The sequence below is a fragment of the Lytechinus variegatus genome, chromosome 9 (genome assembly GCF_018143015.1).
Source record: "Lytechinus variegatus isolate NC3 chromosome 9, Lvar_3.0, whole genome shotgun sequence".
Classification (NCBI taxonomy): Eukaryota; Metazoa; Echinodermata; class Echinoidea; order Temnopleuroida; family Toxopneustidae; genus Lytechinus; species Lytechinus variegatus.
The window spans coordinates 15958926-15981953 of NC_054748.1; the positions used below are offsets into that span (position 1 = coordinate 15958926).

Below are 23028 nucleotides of genomic sequence, written 5' to 3' on the forward strand. Positions count from 1 at the left end.
ACATGAATAGTGTCCCGTTCTAGGTCTAAATCTAGAATTTTTCCGCTCGCATCAATTGTTTAGTTATGTAGCTATCTTGTTCATGATTACAAAAACTTATTAAAGTTTTCCATTCTTTATGTAGAAATGAGCTTCGCGCTCGCATTATTTGATTGATGAAATATCTAATGTCTTCATGGCTAAATGCAAGCAGTCCTTAAAAGGCACTTTTCGATCAGTTCTAAACGTATACAAACACTTTCTGCTCGCGCTTTGCGCTCGCATTATTAATGTAGGAAGATCCCCTTTACTCATCTTTTTCATGATTTAGGCAAAAAATGAATAGTGTCCCGTTCTAGGTCTAAAACTAAAATTTTCCGCTCGCACTTCGCACTCGCATCAATTGTTTAGTTATATAGCTATCTTGTTCATGATTACAAAAACTGATTAAAGTTTTCCATTCTTTATGTAGAAATGTCAAAAATTTTCAGCTCGCGCTTCGCGCTCGTATTATTTGATTGTGAAATATCTAATGTCTTCATGGCTAAATGCAAGCAGTCCTTAAAAGGCACTTTTCGATCAGTTCAAAACGTGTACAAACATTTTCTGCTCGCGCTTTGCGCTTGCATTATTAATGTAGGAAGATCCCCTCTTACTCATCTTTTTCATGTTTTAGGAAACATGAATAGAGTGTCCCGTTCTAGGTCTAAATCTAGAATTTCCCGCTCGCATCAATTGATTTGATTTGACTTGATTTATTATTTTCTTCTGCATCCATAACATTCGTATAATACATTTTTCACAACATAATAAACATAATATGTTAGCATTTTTGGCATCAATCATAAATAAAGAGTACTGAAAAAATAATTCCAGACAAAAATGATAAACTATATGATATTCACAATTTGCAGGAGAAGGATTGTCATCATAAGCAAATTGCTTGAAAAAACGACAATCCCAAACTGATACTAATTGAATTAATACATTTATAAAGCAGAATTGGCATATATTTTCAAATACGAAACATGAATTCATGCAATATTATAGCATAAAGATGAAGATGATAAAGCTGAGGGTGACGGTGATATGATGATGATGATGATGATGATGATGATGAAGGCCATGGAGATGATGGTGGTCATGATGAAGATATTGGTAATAACTAAATCGAAGGAGGAATAAATTCACGATAAAAAGGATACGACACAGAAATTTTACTTCAAATATTCTGAAAATAACATAGATTTAACGTTTGTCTTAAATGAGTGAAGAGACGAAGATTGTTTTACAGACTCTGCTGGTAGAGTTCCACAAATCTGGACCATGGTGTCTTATGGATCTCTGCGCAATAAGCAGTTTGGGGTTGATTAAATGGAAATTTGAAGAGTTACGGGCAGGGTATGAATGAATAGATGTATTCAGAGAATAAAAATTGTGGAATGAAGGTAGGTGGGAGCATGTTATTTACGTACTTAAACATAAGTAGTAAACTTTGAAGTGTATTTATGTCAAATACTGTTAGAGTCTTTAGTTTATGGAATAATGGATTTGTGTGTGATAAATATTGGGAATCAGTACAGATTCGAATTGTTTTTTTTTTCTGTAATTAAGTATATTGTATCAAAGTTTTCCATTCTTTATGTAGAAATGTCAACAATTTTTAGCTCGCGCTTTATTGGCGAAGGCTGGATCCGCCCCTGATTCATGTGCCTATGAAATAAGATAATTTAACATGCATTTAACGCACTTATGATTGCCTGGGGGAGGGAGGGGCCGCCATTTTTCCGAAAAGTACACAGGGGCGCCAAAATCAGGTCGAATTTCGGCCCCCCTCCCTACGAAATCCTGGATCCGCGCCTGAGACGTAGCTCTCAGGTTTCCCTTTTTATTGCAAGCTTTCGGCCATCATCGGCCTTCGTCAGGCCTACAAAAAAAAGAAATTCAGATGGAACGAACATAGTATGTACATATAATAGGTACAATATTAGGTATATTATTATACCTATTATATGTAAATACTATGTTCGTTCCATCTGATTGTCTTTTTTGTAGGCCTGACGAAGGCCGATGATGGCCGAAAGCTTGCAATAAAAAGGGAAACCTGAGAGCTACGTCTCACTCGTCGTTATTTCTGTCTTCCAAGTATATATACATATATATATATATATATATATATATATATATATATATATATATATATATATATATATATATATATATATATATATATATGGGGGGTAAAGGGTGTGTGCGTACGTACATTAAATGTTTTAGTTGGTTCCATGACATTTGATCCGGCGACGATTGCTCCGATAAAATATCTGCACGTTAAGCCAAACTTAAAAATTATCCTCCAAGATTATACCGTAATTATCTTTATATCATTCTAAACCAAAAACTCTATTATACTAACTCATGCATCTGAGATATTAAGCCCGGATCAGATGTAGCAGGATATAATGTCGTGTCACGTACCTTGAAGTTTCTTTAATTTCGTTAAATTTATCTGACAAACTTACAAAATCAATTCTACAAATTGCATTGCATAACATCGACATAGTTCATTGAAGACACTGTTTACATGACTTTAATCCAAGTTCATTTAATATTTCTACAATATAGCTTCATATAATATAATCAATTAATAAAACTCTCTATTTTTAAAATGCTTTAATAAGAATGCCTCAATTCAATTATTGTGCATGGTGCCAAATAACAGAAATGTATTGATGCCATAGAAATAATACATTTGAGAAAATGATTTATAAAAAGTTGTATGGTCTATTCAAACGAACATCACCTTCTTTGGGGTTACAAGTAGATGAAGAAATTATATCACAACAAGTCGTAAAATGACTCATAATATTAACATACTACATCTACTTTACTATAATCTGTTCAATGCTAAGTGCAAGTATTCAAGTTTTAATGCATTTTGGACTTATAATTCAAATACCTGTGTATTGTAAATTTTACATGAATCTTGTATACTTGAGCCAAACCATATTCCTTATGACTGTTGCCATGTTATCACCATCTGTTTTGTTTTTTGTGTGTATACATTGTATCTACATGTGTAAACCAGTGTAAAAAGAATTCTTTTTATGGACAATTAAGTTATGCAATTCAAATCCAAACAGCGTCTGCGGAGACAAGTGATTGGGGAAACTCCCTATGAACATCGGCGATTCTTTTATGGCACACTTAAAACAAAAAGTGCGAATCTAAAGCCCGGTGCACACGATGCGATTTGGTGCGGCCCAAATTTCAAAAAAATTGCAATGACATTTTTATATGAACATTCCAAGCCATAAAATCTTAGCAATCAGAATTCAGCATTGCGATAGGACTCGAGCCTCTCTTTATTGAAATAAAGGCAAAGTCAGTTCCGAATCGTCTTGACACCATCATCGCCTGCGACTTGAAGCCGATTAGGATTTTGTTCTCTCCGAACACAGTAACATTATGATTTTATCATTCCTAACATTTTGCCGAACTTCAAATAAAATGATTTTGCTTCTTTGAAACGTAACACTTAAAGCAAAATGTGATTTATTAAAAGAAAAAGTCGCATCGAACTGCATAGTGTGCGCTGGGCTTAAGTTAAACTTAAATCTTTGTGAACCCCCCCCCCCCCCGGACCAAGTTGCAGAAACAGTCGCAAATTAACGTAACTCTGAAAACAAAAACAAAAGATAGAAATAATTTTTATGCAACTTATTTTCCAACCAATTAAAGTTGCGCATTTGGGGTTGTGCTTGATATTTTGAGTTGCTGTTTCGTCCACAAGTTGTCAGATCTGACAACTTTCCTTAATTGGCTGAGAGGCACTGTTAATATGGTAACTTTCGGATAAAGTGGGACTTGGCGGATAAAACACCCGACAGGTCATTTCATAAAACGCTCCCCCGGTCACATTTCATTGTAATACCTTAGCGATACCACATTTCCTTAGCAATACCAATATATTTATCTAGTCTTTGCTTGTAAGAGCACCGGCACCTCCGCCATATCCGTATCCTGTTGGCCCGTAGAGCGACCCGTAGCACGCTGTATTAAAGTCAATGAAATTAAAACAAATGATAAAGGAGATAACATGGAACTTATGAGAAGAAATAATGAAAGAGCCTTCTGCACGGTTATAAACAAGTTCACACATTGGTATTCATAATGCATATGGCATTTATTTGGTGTACGATAAAACAGCAATGTGTATATCTGCCTTGCTCAAGGGCATGCCGCGACGGAAATCGAACCCCCGAATCTCGGATATCCAATCAACCACCTCCAATCTAGCGCCTTAGATCACTCGGCCACGGCACCTCCACAGTATAGGGGCCTCTCCACGAAACTATCGGCTTTTGGAATCTATTCTGGATTATTCCTTTTAAGAATTAATTCCCCAATGATGATAGCCACACCAACGCACTGGCCTGTGACATTCGGGCCTGTCCCCCTTAAACCAACAGTTAGCATGGTTAGCATGGTTGGTCGTCCAAAGGATTTTGAGATCATTTTCAGCTTGGAAAGCACGTCGACGTTTATGAAAACGATATGTTACTTGTCGATTTGACTATAAACAAAAGTTTTTACATTTACCACGGAGACCCCCTACAACGAATCGATTCCTTTGAAAATGAAATTAAAATCACAACGGAGAGCTGACAGGCTTTTGTCGAAAATCGGTAGACAGCAACAGCAAATCATCCGGACGAACAATTGCAAATATGTCGTTGTCCATAATCGAGAGATTGCCATGACGATGCTGCGCCGGTCGGTCCACCAATTTTCGACAAAAGTCTCAGCTTTCCATCGTGATTTGACTTGCATTTTAAAAGGAATTGGTGCGTTGTAGGGAGTGTCACCGTAGTAAATGCGATAGGTTCGGAAAATCCCAACAAGTACGTGATTGAATGTAGAAGAAATTCAGTGAGAACTTTCACAGGGTGTGGAGAAAATAAAGTTGGAATTTAGGAGTTCAGATAAATCTATTTTCATTTTATTTTTATTTAACTTTTTGAAGATTTGATTAGCATATTGGCTATACTTACAAAAAACCTTACAAGAAAGCTTCACACGCTCAAGGGAAAATTTCGTTAAGTTGTCATTATATGGGGCCGAGTGTACATGATGGAAATGCCCATAGGCTTTTATGTTTCATTACCTTTACAGTAGATTTTCCCATCCTTATCGGACACGGTGTTTGAATCCAGGCTCTTCTTGCAAGATTCGCATGAGAAACACGATTTGTGCCAAGACTGGAAGGGGGAATTGATAACTTAGAGAGTTAATGATGATGGTAATGATGATGATGATGATGATGGTGATGATGGTAGTGATGGTGATGATGATGATGATAGTGGTGGTGGTGGTGGTGATAGTGATGATGGTGATGATGATGATGGAGATGGTGATGCTGATGCTGATTCTGATGATGGTGAAGATGAAGATGAAGATGATGATTATGATAAATTATGGTAATGAGATTTTGAATTTGATAATAAAGTTGACGGTGATGTTGTTAATGGTGAAGATTATTTTGATGATGTTGGTGATTATTTTATAAAAAAATTCAGGTAAAAATTAAAATAAATAGCGGATAGAGGCTTTGACAATGGAATATATCCAAATCAATAGGTCATTCTACAAACATAACAGCAGTGGTGCTATAAAGTTAGTGAATCCCACCAGAATAAGGTACTCCTTCATGCTGAGTGCTGAACGGAGACCGCAACATTACAATGTTCGGCGAGCACAGAGAAACAAACTTTGTTGAAAGTAACATTTTATCACTGTCTTCAATGAAATATCTAAAACGTGGCAGTCATTGAACACTTTAAATACGTCATATTTTCATGGTGGGGACTTCACTAAGTTTATAGCTCCACTGTAACACAATGACAATTATTAAATGACATATATGATAAACAATTTATAAAAGAGCATAACTTGATTATGAAAATGTTGATGGTGATAATTGTGATGATGGTGCTGATAATGATAATGATGATCACGGTGATTATGAAAAACATTTTTTTTTAATCTTTATTCAATCAATAATTTTTTAACGTGGAGAAAGTTTACGGTTCACCGCGTGTAATGTGAAGGGAACCCTTATGGAACAAACACAGTGTTACCACAGTGTGTTCACATAGTTGACTATGTGTAAACTATGTGTTAACTATGTGGTCACAGTGTTGTCACAGTGTGAGACTTCAGATCACATAGTTAATCACATAATTGCCCACATAGTTGGGTAACAAACACAGTGTTACCACAGTGTGTTCACATAGTTGACTATGTGTAAACTATGTGGACACAGTGTTAGACTTCAGATCACATAGTTAATCACATAATTGCCCACATAGTTGGGTAACAAACACAGTGTTACCACAGTGTGTTTACATAGTTGACTATGTGTAAACTATGTGGACACAGTGTTAGACTTCAGATCACATAGTTAATCATAATTGTCCACATAGTTGGGCAACAAACACAGTGTTGCCACAGTGTGTTCACATAGTTGACTATGTGTAAACTATGTGGTCACAGTGTGAGACTCAGATCACATAGTTAATCACATAATTGCCCACATAGTTGGGTAACAAACACAATGTTACCACAGTGTGTTCACATAGTTGACTATGTGTAAACTATGTGGACACAGTGTTAGACTTCAGATCACATAGTTAATCACAAATTTTGCTCACATAGTTGGGTAACAAACACAGTGTTACCACAGTGTGTTCACATAGTTGACTATGTGTAAACTATGTGGTCACAGTGTTAGACTTCAGATCACATTGTTAATCACATAATTGCCCACATAGTTGGGTAACAAACACAGTGTTACCACAGTAAGTTCTTCAATCATACCCGAGAAAAATTTAACAAGCAAGAACAAGGGTCTTCAAGCTCGCGCAGGGCGGGGGGGGGGGAGCAGGGAGGAGTACTAAACTTGAAAAATTGTTTGATGCACTATTCCCAATACAATCTCCATTTAGTTTTTAATTTACACTGAAATTTTGCCGGTAATTTTGATATTTGATGATTTTTTTATTTTCTTTTAAGATCATCATCGCAATGGATAAACTATCAGTAAAGGCTATAACGTTAAATAGAGTTATAGATCTATACTAGATATCCGGAACTCTTCGGTAAATCTCGGCCTCGGAAATCTTTTTTCGGCGAGGCATGCTAGCGCGCTAGTGTAATACATGTGCGTTTCAAATTCACTCGCTAAAGCTCACCGACGCCCGTTACAGTTTATCGCTTCATCCAATATTTACGCCCGTTAGAATCTGATCTTACTGCACTTTGTCTTAATCTTCTTGAATTGATAAGGATATCAACCATGTGCGTCTTAGTACACTGGGTGGAAACAAGGAACTGTTATTTCTAGCGATTTTGTAACAAACAAAAAGATGTCGGTCAACTCGGTGGACCCGAAGTTTGAGGGCCTGGTGGGACCGGTGGAGTCCGGAACCCCGAAGAGAAACGGCCGAAACATTGGCTGGGATGTGGAAGGCCAAGGTGTTAGTGGCCAGTATATACATTATTGTATCCTGATTTGTACCTAATATGTAATTATTTATGCTCTCCCTTTGTCCAGGGGTAATTGCCGAAGAATCGTATGTATATAGATCTATAGGCTATGTGGTGCTCGACTAGCCTGGAGGCGTCTGAAACTGAAAGTCATGATTAATTTAACCCAGGGAACTCCCGCCCGCGTAGCGGGCGGGAGTTTCCTGGCCTGGGTAGACAGCTGGCAGCCGTCTGTTTCGAGGAGTTTTTTAACATTTTTTTTTATTTCTCCTTGTACTCAGACGGCTCGCTATCGTGCAGCCACCATTAGGGGACTTGCAATGCAAAATCCCCCCCGTCGGGGCTTTTCAATTTTTGTCTTTAATGAATAAAAATTTCGAAAACTATAGTGACCAGAGTGCAAATTTATATTCCCTCTTGGCATCAATTGCCAAAAAACGGAGAGAAATGAAGTTAAAAGGAACAAAAACAGTGACTTACCTCGGCTGTCGCGCAAATTCACTTCCCCGTTTTAAACTTTTATCCGATCTTAAGTACATAAACATATGGCCATTGAGTCCCCTGTTACCTGTACAGATCGCGCTAGAACTTCGGTCTCTGTATTTGGTGAGTGAAGCCAACGAAGTTCAGCTGAACAACCAACAAAACAGAGACCGAAGCTTTTGGTCTAGGCCTGGGTTACTATGAATTTAGCTCTACATAGTACTCTACGTAGTCGTAGGGTTACTCCCCACTGACGCCTGGGATCACGAGCTATATTCACCCACGTACTAGCTGGTACAAAACCTGAAACTTTCGCCCCCGAGATTTCTACTCTCCCTCTAAATCTAGCCCTAAAACATGTAGGCCTACCTGTCATGGGGTTCAACTTATTTTCCAAGTGAAGTAGATTACCGGGTGTAACATTTCTGCGATATTGATTTCATTTTTAAAGAAGAATTCATAAAAAAACGAATCGCGCGATTTGCGTGCTGTCATCAAGCGAAAGACAACGAAATCAAGATGGCGACATAAACACGGCCATAAGCTCTTTCCATCTTTTCTACTAGCCAGGAGGCTTCTAAAGAGTAAAAAATCATTTACTAATACTATACTAACGTAGTCTTGAGGAAGCAATGATGATGATTTTTTTTAGATATGTCATATACTTCTTCATCATTGACGTCTTGACACTCTCTCCATAGTGTCTTAAGCGAAGGACCAAAACAAAGATGGATTTCCCTAGAAAATCCATCTTTTTAAACCAAAATCACAAGAATTCTATTAATTCTATTCATTCTTACACTACACCTTCCTACGCCTAATGCGTAGGGAGGTGTTAAATATTATTATATAAAAATATAAAATTTAGAGATAGAAATTAGAGATGAAAATTCTTATTCAACAAATCTTAAAATTTATTTCATGATCATAAATGAATTATATATATTAATATGAATTATTTATAATGAAAATATAAATTTTAATGGGTTAGTTAATGATTTGTTAAATAAGAATTTTCATCTCTAAATTGTTAAGACGGGATTGCTTTCCGGAAGTACGTCATACATAAGCGGTTCAAGGGTCGACGCTATTGTATTTCCATTGTTTACATGTGGAACGGGGGGTCTACGCGGCATCAGTTAGGTAAGAAATCTTCATTTTTTTATATTTTTTATAATAATATTTAAAACCTTCCTACGCATTAGGCGTAGGAAGATGTAAGAATGAATAGAATTCTTGTGATTTTGGTTTAAAAAGATGGATTTTCTAGGGAAATCCATCTTTGTTTTGGTCCTTCGCTTAAGACACTATGGAGAGAGTGTCAAGACGTCAATGATGAAGAAGTATATGACATATCTAAAAAAAATCATCATCATTGCGTCCTCAAGACTAATACTAACGTATCTTATGGTGTGTTTATGCTTCCATTGCGAGGACAGAATCAGCGATTTCAAACGTCGATTCAAAACGCCGATCGTAAACGTTCTGGGAGTGCTGTTTATGCTTAACTTTTCAGAGCATATCATGATCTCCAGCTGGCTTCGCATCGTAAAGCGAGGTCAAATTGGGCGCGCCTTTTTTCAAAAGTTTTTTTTTTCCGATTGTTGTTTTTACGTAGAGATAACAAGGAGCAATACGACTGTATTTGCCCGCGGATTTTCATCTCACCGGAAGCATGTACCAAATGACGTCATTTAAACACGTTTATGATCGTGGTTCTGTTTATACTTCCCCAGAAAGCCTGATTCTGGTCAAACAACGTTTACAAACGCACCTTTTTGTGAGTTTACAATCGGCGTTTTGAAACAGCGTTTAAATGAAAGTAAGCATGGACGCAACCGTGTTTTGGACTAATCACGTTTGGAAACGCTGATTCTGGCCTGAAAAGTGGAAGCATAAACACGGCCTTACTCTCACCTAGCCAGGCGGCTTCTAGTTGTAGAGAGTAAAAATCAGTTACTAACGTAAGGTTACTCTCATCCGAAGCCAGGTCTTCTCATTGACCCACACGACGGAAGCCAAACCACCTGAAACTTTCACCCCCAAGATTTCTACTTTCCTTAATAGAAAAGATCTAGGCCTAAATCATGTACATTGAAAAAACTTCATTTCCGACATTTCTACGCTCTCGTTATTTTTGAACAAGAATTCATCAAAAAAATGAGAGAAATTTTGTGAAAAGACGGAAGAGACTTGCCCGATGTTTACGCCGCCATCTTACTTCCTATTGTTCTTCGCCAACGTTACCCGACGCACGCGTCTATGAGAAGGAAGACCTGGCTTCGTATGAGAGTAACCTTACGTTAGTAAATGATTTTTACTCTCTAGAAGCCGCCTGGCTACTCTCACCCACATTACGCGACTCAAGCGTCCGTATCGTGGGTGAAGAACAATAGAAAACAAGATGGCGGTGTAAACATCGGGCAAGTCTCTTTTTTTCATGACAATTTTTCATTTTTTTAATGAATTCTTGTCTAAAAATAAAATCCATAGCATAGAAATGTCGGAAATGAAGTTGTATCCCAGGTACATGATTTAGGGCTAGATCTTTTAGAGAGAAAGTAGAAATCTCGGGGGCAAAAGTTTCAGGTTTTGGCTGCCTACATGCACATGTATACAATAGAAGCCCTGGCTTCGTATGAGAGTAAGTTACGTTAGTAAATGATTTTTACTCTCTAGAAGCCTCCTGGCTAGACTGGATTAGCATTACATCGGCTAATTAACAAATTTGGGGACAAATTTAATGATGTGAAAGATTCTTACTAGTTTTTAAATAATAATTATCTTATTTAGATCTACTGAAAAATATGTCTACAACTCAAAATAGTTTGTGTGTACAGAATTCAGATAAAATTATTTACGTCTATAACTTAAAAACTGGTGTCTGAATTCTGATTTGATAACTTGTCTATACTCTGTAGTAATAATTCTAATAATGCTAAAACCCCATTTTTACAATGCATTTCATAAATGGCTCTTTGAAATTACTCTGATTATTTATGTCTGTCCTTAATGTGCCTGTCCCTTACAGAAAAAAAAGCTGATGTACTAAAGAAAGAGAAGGAGTTCCTAAACACCGCAACCAGAGTAGATGAGGCTATGGATGAGTCTGATGCCACAGATGAGGACATGGAGGATGAGGCTTCAACCTCAAAAAAAGATGTGAGAAAGAGGGTACGTTGAAACTTTACATTCAACTTAAATTTTTAAGACGTGCATGGATCAGGAAATTTTGAAGCATACTAGCCAGGAAATTTAGTCCAAAGTGATAAGTGTTTACCTGAAGCAGGCCAGACTTTATTCTGTGATTTGCAAAAAAAAAAATGACTTATACATAACTTGATATCGCTGCCATTGGTGATTCAAAAAATTGCTCTTAAATTTCTACTTGAAAAAAAAAATTGATGGAATTGGAAAGTATTGGTGGTACTACTTCAATAAAAGAAAATTCATTAGAAAAACTAAAAATAATGATACACTTATGAATTTTGTCTGGATTCCTAGTCTAGATACAGAATTGCATTGGATTTGCACATGACCGCGTACCCAGGTGTCGCAAATTTGAACTCAGAAGATATGCGAGACTTAAATGTGAGTGGCGCGGCGCGGTCACCCCAAAAAATCGTAGCTGGATGGTCTTGAAAAATGTTGAGCGGGGGAGGGGGGGCTACATTAAATTTTAATTTTAAAAATTCTAAACATATTCCATATCTGTTCATATTTTATTTCCATTTTTGGTTGCAGGTTGGGAAAGCTGACAGATCTGCTATGGCAGAGCTTCTAAAGAAGAAAGACTGAAGACCAGCGGAACCATAAAGGTCAGTTTAAAAGTTTATTATTTACGGCAAGATTCTGTGGCCAATTAAATGAAAAATCATGACCAGAAAACAAAATTCTCATATGTCCAGAAAGAGTATCTTCTCCAGAGCATTGCATTCATGCTTTTGGTGCAAATAGAATTTTACATCACAACAAAGAATACCTCTTAATTATCGAAGGTTAAACATATACCACATAAAAATTGTATCTGAAATTATGATGGAGTAGATGCTCTTTCAGGACATACATCTATATGAGATGAGAGTTATGTTTTCCGGACATGCTTTTTCATTAAATTGGTGATTTTTTTAAATGTTAAAGTTTTTTTCTGACTCTCTTGGTATATCATTGTAGGATATTGGCACTCTAAATGGATGAATTTCCATTGCTAGCCCTGGCATATCAACATTCACAAATAACACTGTGTCTCACACACAGATTTGCGTTATGGTAAATTCTAGTAGAAGGGGCTATGAAATGATGTGTCTGAGGATATATCCACCGCAAAAATAAAAAAATCACTTTCAATTTTTGAAAAAATTGCATTTTGGCCAATTCATATCGTCTGTGATGTCATAAAATCATATTCTAAAAAAATCTCTGTTCTTTAATGATATTTATCAAACCTTCACTGATATATTTCTCAATTTTTTTTTGTTTCTTATTACAACCAATTATTCATCAGGGTGAACTTCCCCTTTGATAGCTTTTACATTTTCTTGTGTATTTTGCCAAGAATGATTGTCTCTGCGTGAATCTACAAATGAATTCAGAATATCATAATTACTGTAAATAGGAAGATGCTCTGTAATTTCTCATATTACCAAGCTTGTCAATAATTTCAAGGCGGAGGGTTAGGGTGAATCTGCCTGAAAGAGAAACTACATGTACTAGAATAGCACAGTCTCTCCAAATGGTAATCTACGGTGAAAATAAGTTTTTGATGTGGAAACAAAAACAAACTAACAGAAAACGGAGGAAAAGGACACCGACTTTGATTTGAATCTACGTAACCATAGAAAACATTTTAATGTTTTAAGTAAGTGATTGATCTTCACAAATGTCTTGTCATTTTACATTTTACAATGATGCTGCCTGTCACCGGTACAATTTCTTCCAGAGCTGCGGACCAAAAAAATTAGAAATTCACAGAGTCAAAGGCTTAGACAATCAACCAGTTTAAGAACTTAATTTCCTTTAAGTCACTTCCTTGTCATTTCATAAGATATTTTCAATCAAGTAGGACTATAGAAATACGATTACCGAGCCTGAAATCTTGATTTTCTTGCTTTAACTTATCCGCCCCTAATATTATAATCCTGTTTCATGGGTATGCATGGTTTTTTTGTTGTGTTTGTGACTCTTAGATACTCCACTGCAGCTGAGTAACCAACAGTCACAAACAGACGGAACTTGACTTGGCTTTAATTAATATTTATATATGATGTAGAGTCTTTGATAAAAGTTTGAGACTTTGAGCCAGTTTTTGTGTCCTTTCATTTTCTTATATTCAGCACACACAACAAGCATGACAACAATTTCCCTGCACTTCCACGGGCCAAGTACGTGCACGCATGGGCCAGAAGCTGAAAGATGTCCGTGCATCTCGAAGACGTGCATAAGCAGGTTTAAAGAGAAATTCCAGTAGTTGCAGTTAACACTGATTTCATGAGAAAGTCTGTAAAACAAGGCTTGATTGCCAGTATATCATCGAGGATCTAGATGTGGTACAGTTACATTAACTGGACTTTGTGAAATCTTGAAATCTACGCTGAAAAATGTTCACACCGAAAATCCCCAACACAGATAAGCGCACGTGGGACAATGTATAATTATTGCTTAGGGCGTCGGGCCAGACGCCCTACCCGAATCCCGTGCTTATTTGCTGATTTCTCAGCAATTACACAATCTCTTCCAGAATCCTTTGGCACATACGTTTTATTTATACAAACAGACACTTTAGTGGTCATTTTATTGGATTCTGTACGAACTCATTTTGATATCGTTACCAAAACTAGCATTTACCTTTAAGTGTGATACCTTTTTTTTTTGTTTGGAAATAAGCCTTAATATTGCCTCATACGAGTCATTAAAAAACCCATTTTATTCTGATCATGGGTATATATTACACGAAAATGTCTTTCATGTATTATGACATGTCTGCTAATACAGCCAACTCAGGTTTATATAGTGTGTGCTTTCAAAATTTATCATGACATGCCAACTCCTGCTTTATCACCTTGTGATATTCATCAAACTCAGATTGATATATTTTTATATTTATACTATGACAAATCATTTTCTTGCCATGTGCCTTCCGTTTGATACTGTTTCCAAGTTCGAACTAATACAAAGGAATACTTATATGCAGCTATATGGACGCTAGTATATGCACTTCATGCAAGAGATTTGTGGACATTTTTTGGCTCTTGTTCATATTTTTCTGATATTTGTATATAGGTGTGAAAAGGCAAAATATATGCAAAGTGTTCTTATTTTTGAAAAATAAATGTTGGTTACTTGTTCCTGTTTCGAAATTTCACAACTCTCTGTGATGGTAGGGATTTGCTTTACTACATGTATAGGCGTTGCTTTTCCGACTACGGCGGCGTCGTCGTCAACATTGAAATCTTAACCAAGGTTAAGTTTTTGAAATGTCATAACTTAGGAGTTAGGAAGTATATGGACCTAGTTCATGAAACTTGGACATAAGTGTAACGAAGTATCACTGATCATCTTGCATGAGTGTCCAGGTTGAATGATCAAGTTCATTTAGGGTCTAAGTTTTTTTTATGTCATAACTTTAAAAATATAAGGGCCTATTTTATGAAACTTGTCCAAAAGTTAAATTGCTGATAATCTTACATTAGTGTCAGCCTGTCAGGTCACATGATCAAAGTCAAAGGTCACAGCACTGAAACCTGAACTGTTAATTTTTTTAACTGTCATCATCATGATCCTATTTCATGAACTTGAACATAAGGGTAATCAAGTACCACTGACAATGAGTTTCAGGTCACATTGTCAAGGCCAATGATCATTTATGGTCAATAAAATTTGACCATGTTTGGTTATCAAAATTGAAATCTTTAACCAAAGTTTTTGAGATGTCATCTTAACTTTGGAATTTTATAGACCTAGTTTAGGAAAATTGGACATGAGTATTTAAAGCCTGTGTATAGCTTTGGTAAAGGGTCAATAATGTGATTGATAATCGAATATCATCTAATATGACAGTCTTACTGAAGCGTAGAGACCGTTAGATATTTTTCCAACTGCACTTCTCTGAGAAAATTTCAAATATTCAAATCTTGGATATATAGCGCCCTCTCTCGGCGATGCTTGTTTTAAATTTAAAAAATGGGCATTCAAGCGCTTATTTTATAAATTTAGTGATGAGATATCCAAAAGTTACAGACAAAGAACATATCTTGAAAGTTTAAGCCCATTCCATGATTTGGAATAGGATTTAATTGAAAGACAAAAACGCACAGATATTTTAATTTGATCGGGTTACCCGTTCAAGTTAAATTTCCATGTAAAATTGCAAAATTTATCCTGTAAAACACATTTTCATTTCATATCCTCCACATCATAACTGTTATAGGGCATATCCATTCATATTAGCTAGCAATGAATTGGAATAGTGATAGGTGCATTTTGGTGGATTTACCAAAACTATACACAAGCTTTAAGTTTCACTTATCATCTTGCATGAGTTTTAGGTCACATGATTAAGGTCAAAGGTCACTTAGGGTCAATGAACTGTTACCATGCTCGAGATATTTTTTTAAATGTCATAACTTTGAAAGATTATGGATCTGGTTCATGAAACTTGGATATAAGGGTAATCAAGTATCATTGATAGTCTTGCACTAGTTTTTAGTCAAATGATTAAGGTCAAATGTCATTTAACTTTGACTATGTTGGGAGTAATTTTAGAAATGTCTTCATAACTTTGAAAGTAAACTTGAACATTAGGGTAATCAAGTATCACTGTTTTTATTCAAAGTCAGCATTGTTGCTATATTGAATTGCGTGACGCAGGCGAGACTGTCAGAGGCGTTCCACTTGTTGTTTTTTTTCAAGTAACCTTTTCTTTTAAGGTTAAACAGGTTATTTTAGTTCGGTGTTTTCATCACTTGTAACCTTGCAAATCTTGTTTCGAATGAAGATACTTGCATTTGAATGAAAGAACAACCTCAAAGATAAATTTGTCAGAATATAGACTCATAAATGTTAGATACCTTAAAGGGGTACATATCAAAATAAATATAGTAAAATCCACCGAGCAAAACGCTGAAAATCTGACAGCAAATAGTGAAGTTATAGAATTTCAAGCTTAGCAATATTTTGTGAAAATAGTCATATGCAAATCATCATGAATGTGCAATAGGTTGACTAATGATGTCATGTCCCCACCTTCCTTTTTCTTATCTTATTTAATAAAATCATGATCATTTCATATTTTCCTACATGTGTACACGACATGTCTCCCTTGTAACAAAATAAGTTGGCACAATGATTTTCTTACAAACTAAATCAGTTGTCAATCCAATTTTTGTAATTATATTTGGTGACAAAATTTGACTAAATATAATTTTTTGAAATAAAATACAAAAGATTACGTGGGGATATCATCAGCTTGCTCATTGCATATTCATGAAGACATGCATAGCACTGTTTTGCCCTAGTAATGCAAAAGTTAAAAATGTAATGACTTTGTCATCCTTGTCAGATTTTTATGAAATTTTCAGTATTTTGTTTGTCTCATTTTACTTTATTTGTTAAAATTGTATTATGTCAGCCTGGAGTACCCCGTTAATATGTTTACATTTAAGAAATATTTCATACCAGGCTTGTTTTCCCAAACAATTTCATTCCACAACGTATGTTTACTTGTGAAAATCGAGGAGAAAAATTCATGTTTGTATTCACTGTGCTGGTATTTATGACCCAGTTATTTTCATGTTGCTTTTATTTTATTACTGTTTATTAAACTGAACGAAATGAATTTTTTCATTATTATTTCTAATTATATTTTCTCGTGTCTTGTGGATTGCTCTCCCTACTCTTCAGATTGGGACCAAAGCACAATGTCTACCATGATACAACCACCCGAGTACCTACAGCCAGTGACAACAGACAAATTCTCAAATCAATTATGTTGTGATCAGGAGGATGGAAATTTTTAGTGTTGATTTTTTTTTTCTTTTTTTACAACTGGGTATGCAAAATGATGAAAGATATATTCTAAAATTTGATTTGAATTGGTGACACTATTATTAGCTTCCACTCCTATTGAGATCAGCACTAATTGGCAATGATGGTATACTTTTGTGGTCAAGATTGCGGGACACTGTGCTTCGTTCCAGTTGGCCTGTGTTGCAGTGGTCTACATGGTATGTGCTGCATGGGTATGTAGTGGACTGCATGTGGTAAATGAGCTAGTGGCACATGCATACCACAGTTTGGTGGATTGTGTAGTCAATGTCCGTGTGGTGGACTGTGTGGTAGACATCACATTAAGATGAGCACCATAGTGTGGGGGACTATGTGGTGTATGTCATAGTGTGGGGGAGTATGTGGTGTATGTCATAGTGTGGTGGACTCTGTGGTATATGTCATAGCGGGGTGGACTCTGTGGTATATGTCATAGTGTGGTGGACTCTGTGGTATATGTCATAGTGTGATGGACTATGTGGTATATGTCATAGTGTGGTGGACTATGTGGTATATGTCATAGTGTGGTGGACTATGTGGTGTATGTCATAGTGTGGTGGACTATGTGGTGCATGTCATAGTGTGGTGGACTCTGTGGTATATGTCATAGTGTGGTGGACTCTGTGGTATATGTCATAGTGTGGTGGACTATGTGGTTGATGTCATAGTGTGGTGGACTATGTGGTGTATGTCATAGTGTGGTGGACTATGTGGTGAATGCCACAGTGTAAAGGACTATGTGGTTATAAACGTGTGGTACACAGTGTGTTTAATATGTGTTTCGGACTATGTGGCGACTGTGTGGCAACACTGTGTTACACAGTGTTGTAAACACAGTGTTACCACACGTCCCAAAATAATATATTAAACACATGTGGTACACGCTGTGAACACACTGTGGTACACACTGTGGTACACACTGTGTTACACACTGTGGTACACACTGTGGTACACCCTGTGTTACACACTGTGGTACACACTGTGGTAACACTGTGTTTGTTCCATAAGGGAAGGAAATACAGGCAGAAAGATTGAAATTGAAAGACGAGATATGATGAAAAGAGGAAATTAGGAGTATTCTTTCTTAAAAGTGAGTGAAGTCCTGAAAAGGACTTTAAACCAGATGAGATGAGCTGAATGTGGCTTTAGTAGGATGGTTTGAGTAGCAGGATAAGGTGAAGAGAGGTTACTCGACGTTTCGGGAATGTGGGCTGTCCGTCTTCAGGACAATTTCTGATTTCCTCTTTTCATCCTATCTCTTATTTCAATTCAATCTTTCTGCCTGTATTTCCTTCCTTTCTTCACATTACACTATACAAAATATGAAAAACATATCATTTGTAACTGAAATACTAACTTTAACTACCAAACTACAATACCAGGGTAAATAAATCTTTCTTGAATGGATACCAAGTCATTGTGGTATAAGTGGAAACGAAACAGCAGATTTTCATGCAAAAGCAGCCTTAACGAAGAGAATCGAAATTCAAAATAGTTTAGGTTCCGATGAAGCAAAAACATTGACGACAAAAAAATATACACAGGAATGGCAAAACAGGTGGAAGTATTCCATTTGTAATATGAGGCAGATACAACCACGAGTGAATCTTTCTTTATACGAATGCCACCTGAACAGATTTCCCGAAAGTTTACTACATAAACTTCGTTTCGGAATAATATAGGTCTTAACTTTGATCTTTTCCGATTAAAATTACATCCCACTGGTTTTTGTGATTCCGGCAAAATATTGGAAACTATTGAACATTTTCTCGTGAAATGTCCACGTTATATCATTCAAAGAGCTATGCTGTGAACCGTAAACCTCCACGTTATAAACTCTACCATGCAAACCTACAAAGATTTGTTTTTATATATATATATAAGCCACATATTTACCTGCCCTGCAGCTAGTATCTCTTCCGCGGTGTAGACGGACTTGCCACATCTTGCGCACTTTTTTCCTCCTCCAAAAGAAGGCATCTTGGCCGACTGCCAATGATAAAAAAGGAAACATGACACTGAAAATGAACATCATGGGCATGCTGATGGAGGGAGGGGGGGCTTGTTGGGTCTTGCTGCCCCCCCCCCCCCCAAAAAAAAAAATCAACTACTAAGAAAAAAAAGAGAAAGGAAAGAAAAGGACAAGGGTGAAATATGATATTTTCCCCCGAATAATATGTCAAAATCTATCACAAACTTGGGTTTTTTAATAAAAATGTCGAAATTTTTGCTCGCTTGCTTCACTCACAACTTATTGATTTTACGCGATACGCCATATCGAGCTCCCTCAATTTTTTGGGGCTCATTACGCTACTTATTAACAGCATATTTTGATAGGTCTCGAAATTAGCAATTGCCCGAGTGCCATTGGCAATCAAAGGTGCCGACGGGCAATCCAAGGGACGCACCATTAGATATCAAGGTGAGGGGGGCGGCTGGAATTCCCCCCCCCCAAAAAAAAATAAAACCATTGACAAATCGACTTAAAGCGGCTTTAAAAAAAATTGTCTCAATGGACTAAGGAAAAAACATTCTCAAAGAAGATAGAACGTCAACCAAAACTTCCAGATAATTGCGGATTGGCCGTAGTCTGCTATGCAGACTCTGAATGGCTCGTAAGGTGGGATTTCAGCGCGCTTGCTGCTGGTTTGCGAAGCAAACTAACCTGAAAGGCCGAGCGAAGCGAGACATTTTACATCAGCTGCAGCCACAGTCGGCTATGCAGACTCGTTGAATCAGCCGTGGTACACACTCTGCAGATGTGTCGGTCTACATTAAAGGAGACTCGATTGGCCGTGGGAGGGGTGATTATGGCATGGAAGCGGGGGATATTTTTTACAAAAATATCTCGGTCTAATACCCTATACTTCAAGTACGACGAGTTACTGCAGACATAGATTCAATTATTATTGCCGTTAATGAAACACTTATGCTCGTTTTACGACAGCAATATTTCCTACACATCCTTGCAATTTTATTTATTATTGTATAGGATACTTTCAATCTCATTTAATCTAATGAATATGCCAAGTATGAATACCATTTTCGCTCGTAAATTTGAACGTTGCATCATCTCTCAATAAAATCTTAAATATTTTATTTTTTTTATTTGCATCATATAGTGCCATTTCCGCATTTTGTTAGTTTGTAGTATGAGTTTTTGGCATATTAATACGCGCTGGTTGGCCAAACTGGAGTTTGTGCAATCAACCGAGTCTGAAATACAGGGCCGCGGTTGGTACAAGAATACAGACTTACGGAGAACACTCTAGCCAGTAACGCAACGCTTCCTTTGAAATTTCAAGTCATATAACAATGGAGAGCTGAGAGGCTTTTGCCGAAGGTTGGTGGACCTGCATGGGTTCGTTGCAGAAACTTGAAAGAGTTGATATCAAACGCAAGTCAGAAAATCTTTCGTAACTTAATTTTCAGCCAATGAAGCACCCGTATTCGGGACTTGCAATTGATAATTTTGACTTGCGTTTAAACGCAACTCTTTCTGCAGCAGGCCCCGGGACAGCATCGCTACTCTTGACTCTGGACAACGACACATTTGCAATTGTTCGTCTGGTGCAAATTTTTGGATGATCTGTTGTCCCAGGCCACCAACTTTCGACAAATGCCTATCTGCTCTCCATTGTGATTTTAATTGCATTTTTCAATTCAATTTCATTTTCGACGCGTTCTAGAGAGTGTCTTCGTAGTAAATGGGAAAAATCGATCCCGTTGTTAAGGTCCGCACGAAAAGTTGAGTGGCTATGGTATGGAAATGATGGAAGAGCCGTAGTGTACTCGCCTTGTTTACAGAGGATTGGATAATTTCAAATACCAAGTGAAACCAAACTTATCTGTCTTGAGGTCTTGATATATTCCTTCTAAGTTAACGAAATACCACTGCGGCATTATGCGTTTGTGGAATCTGAACTAGTGTTAAAAAATTTGCTGCGACACTATAATAACATTAATAATAATATGTTCCATTTGTATAGCGTAGCTCCTATAATTTTATTGCATAACTACTGCGCTTGATACTAGGTATCATTACCACTTAGCGGCCGTAAAGGCGCTAATCAAAGCATTCAAGGAATAAATCCTACCGGGTATATACCCATTTATCTCACCTGGGTCGAGTGCAGCACAATGTGGGTAAATTTCTTGCAGAAGGAAAACACGCCATGGCCGAGTTTCGAACCCACGTCCCTCTGATCAAAAGACAGGAGTCGTAACCACTAGACCACGACACCCCCGTTATCAGGACCAGTGACATGATTATGGAAAAGCTGCGACATTATGCGTTGACTGTGACAATATGCGTCGCTGCGACATTACCGATTGTAACAGGCGTAACCACTTTAGACTATATCAATAATATGTAGCCCGAAATAATTCAAATCTGAAGCACAGGCTAATGATAAAACCTTTGTAGCATTAGAGCCATTTTGGGCGCAAATGAAGGATAACATACCTGTACGTAGTACAAAATGGATCAAAGACTTTTCAACGTGATACACTGGTGATAGGTGAACCAATCCACCAACTGTAGGGTATGTAGGCTGGAAAAGAGTGATCACTAAATAGATCACCTATTCATTTTGTATATCTAGATCAACTATCACTGAGCTAGGTCCCGTGTGGAAAACGGACAGAAATATGCATAATTGCCAAAGAGCTCAGTCAAAGATTTGCACACGATATAGATTTGTAAATGCAAAGATGAAATTTTCCACACGGCCCGCTAGCAATCACTGCTTCTGGAGTTTGGTCCGGGGGCCACTTCAATTGACGAGTGCATGGATACCATGCGCGACCATGGGGTCTCGAAAAGCACCCTAAACACGAATTTTCCATTTCTGAAAATGCACCCCTTAACAAGTATTGGCAACTGAAACCCTACCCTTAACAAGTATTGGAAACAAAACAATACTCTTGGCAAGTATTCCCTGAAATGAACCCCTGAACAAGTACAGCGATAATTTATTGTTGTGTCGGTCGTCGGTTTTACCTTTGCACACCAGTTTGGTTTTATTAGTACGACCCAACCTTTCACACCTCGCGCAAATCGGACTCTAAACACGTAGCGCTGGAGCAAAAAGGACTTCCTTATTTGAAACGTTTTGATTTTTTATCATCCCCGCAAATTTGACCCTTAACACGTAGCTTTCTAAGCGAAATAGATACCCTTCATTATTTTTGTGTTTTTGACACCCTTTTCACGTAACGTATGTAACGTGCCCTCTCTTGAAAAAGACATCCTTTTTACGTGTTTTTTGGTCGCGCATGGGATCCACTCGTCAATGTAAGTCCCCCCCCCCCCCGGAGTTTGGTATCCACTTTTTATTTCATTGTGTAGTGTTTACCTAGTGTCGCCTCGTCCCCCACGAAGCATTTTTTTTTATATAAAACCCAGGAACTATATAGTTTAAACACCTCACATTCTATCCCTCTATTCCCGCTAAGCTCTTCTGGAATCTAACAATATGTATTATGATATCAATATGGTGTAGCATATTAGCTATATTTTTAATTTGGTTTCCTTAGTCATGTTCATTGTTCACTCGTTCACTTTAACTAGTCAGTTCAAGCTTTGTTATTTGATTGTCCATTTGACTCTCAACTGCATGACCTGCATCTCTTGCCAAAGATCCTTTTGAAATTGAAAGGGTTTTATTCATATATCGCACTTCGCAGCTAACTGGAGGGTGAAATGTGTACATACATGGTGTACTAGAATCGTTAAAATTTAAAAAGTGAATAGGCAATGTACATAGTTATATATAACAACATGCTAAGGCAAGGTCGTACTACAATTACCTTCATAGAGTGTTCATTGGTGCGCAATTCTATAGCCACCTGGTCTATTCAATTGCTTCATTGTACGGTGTAAGGCATGCTTACATAATATTATGCTTTGAAATCTGCATATCATAATGAAAGAAATATAAGGTCATTTGAACAAAATTGCCCATGAAGTAACTA

The 23028-nt window shown here is 37.1% G+C and overlaps 1 protein-coding gene across 1 annotated transcript; it reads right to left on the reverse strand.

The window, feature by feature from the left end:
- Positions 1–3655: 3655 nt before the first annotated feature.
- LOC121421728 (cysteine and glycine-rich protein 1-like) lies at positions 3656–21641 on the reverse strand. The gene is made up of 4 exons (XM_041616511.1): positions 21518–21641; positions 18949–19041; positions 5147–5240; positions 3656–4032 (listed from the first exon to the last, which is right to left on the reverse strand). The coding sequence occupies exons 2-4, from the start codon at positions 19030–19032 to the stop codon at positions 3956–3958; spliced, it is 255 nt and encodes an 84-aa protein (XP_041472445.1). The 5' UTR covers positions 19033–19041; positions 21518–21641; the 3' UTR covers positions 3656–3955.
- Positions 21642–23028: the final 1387 nt, after the last annotated feature.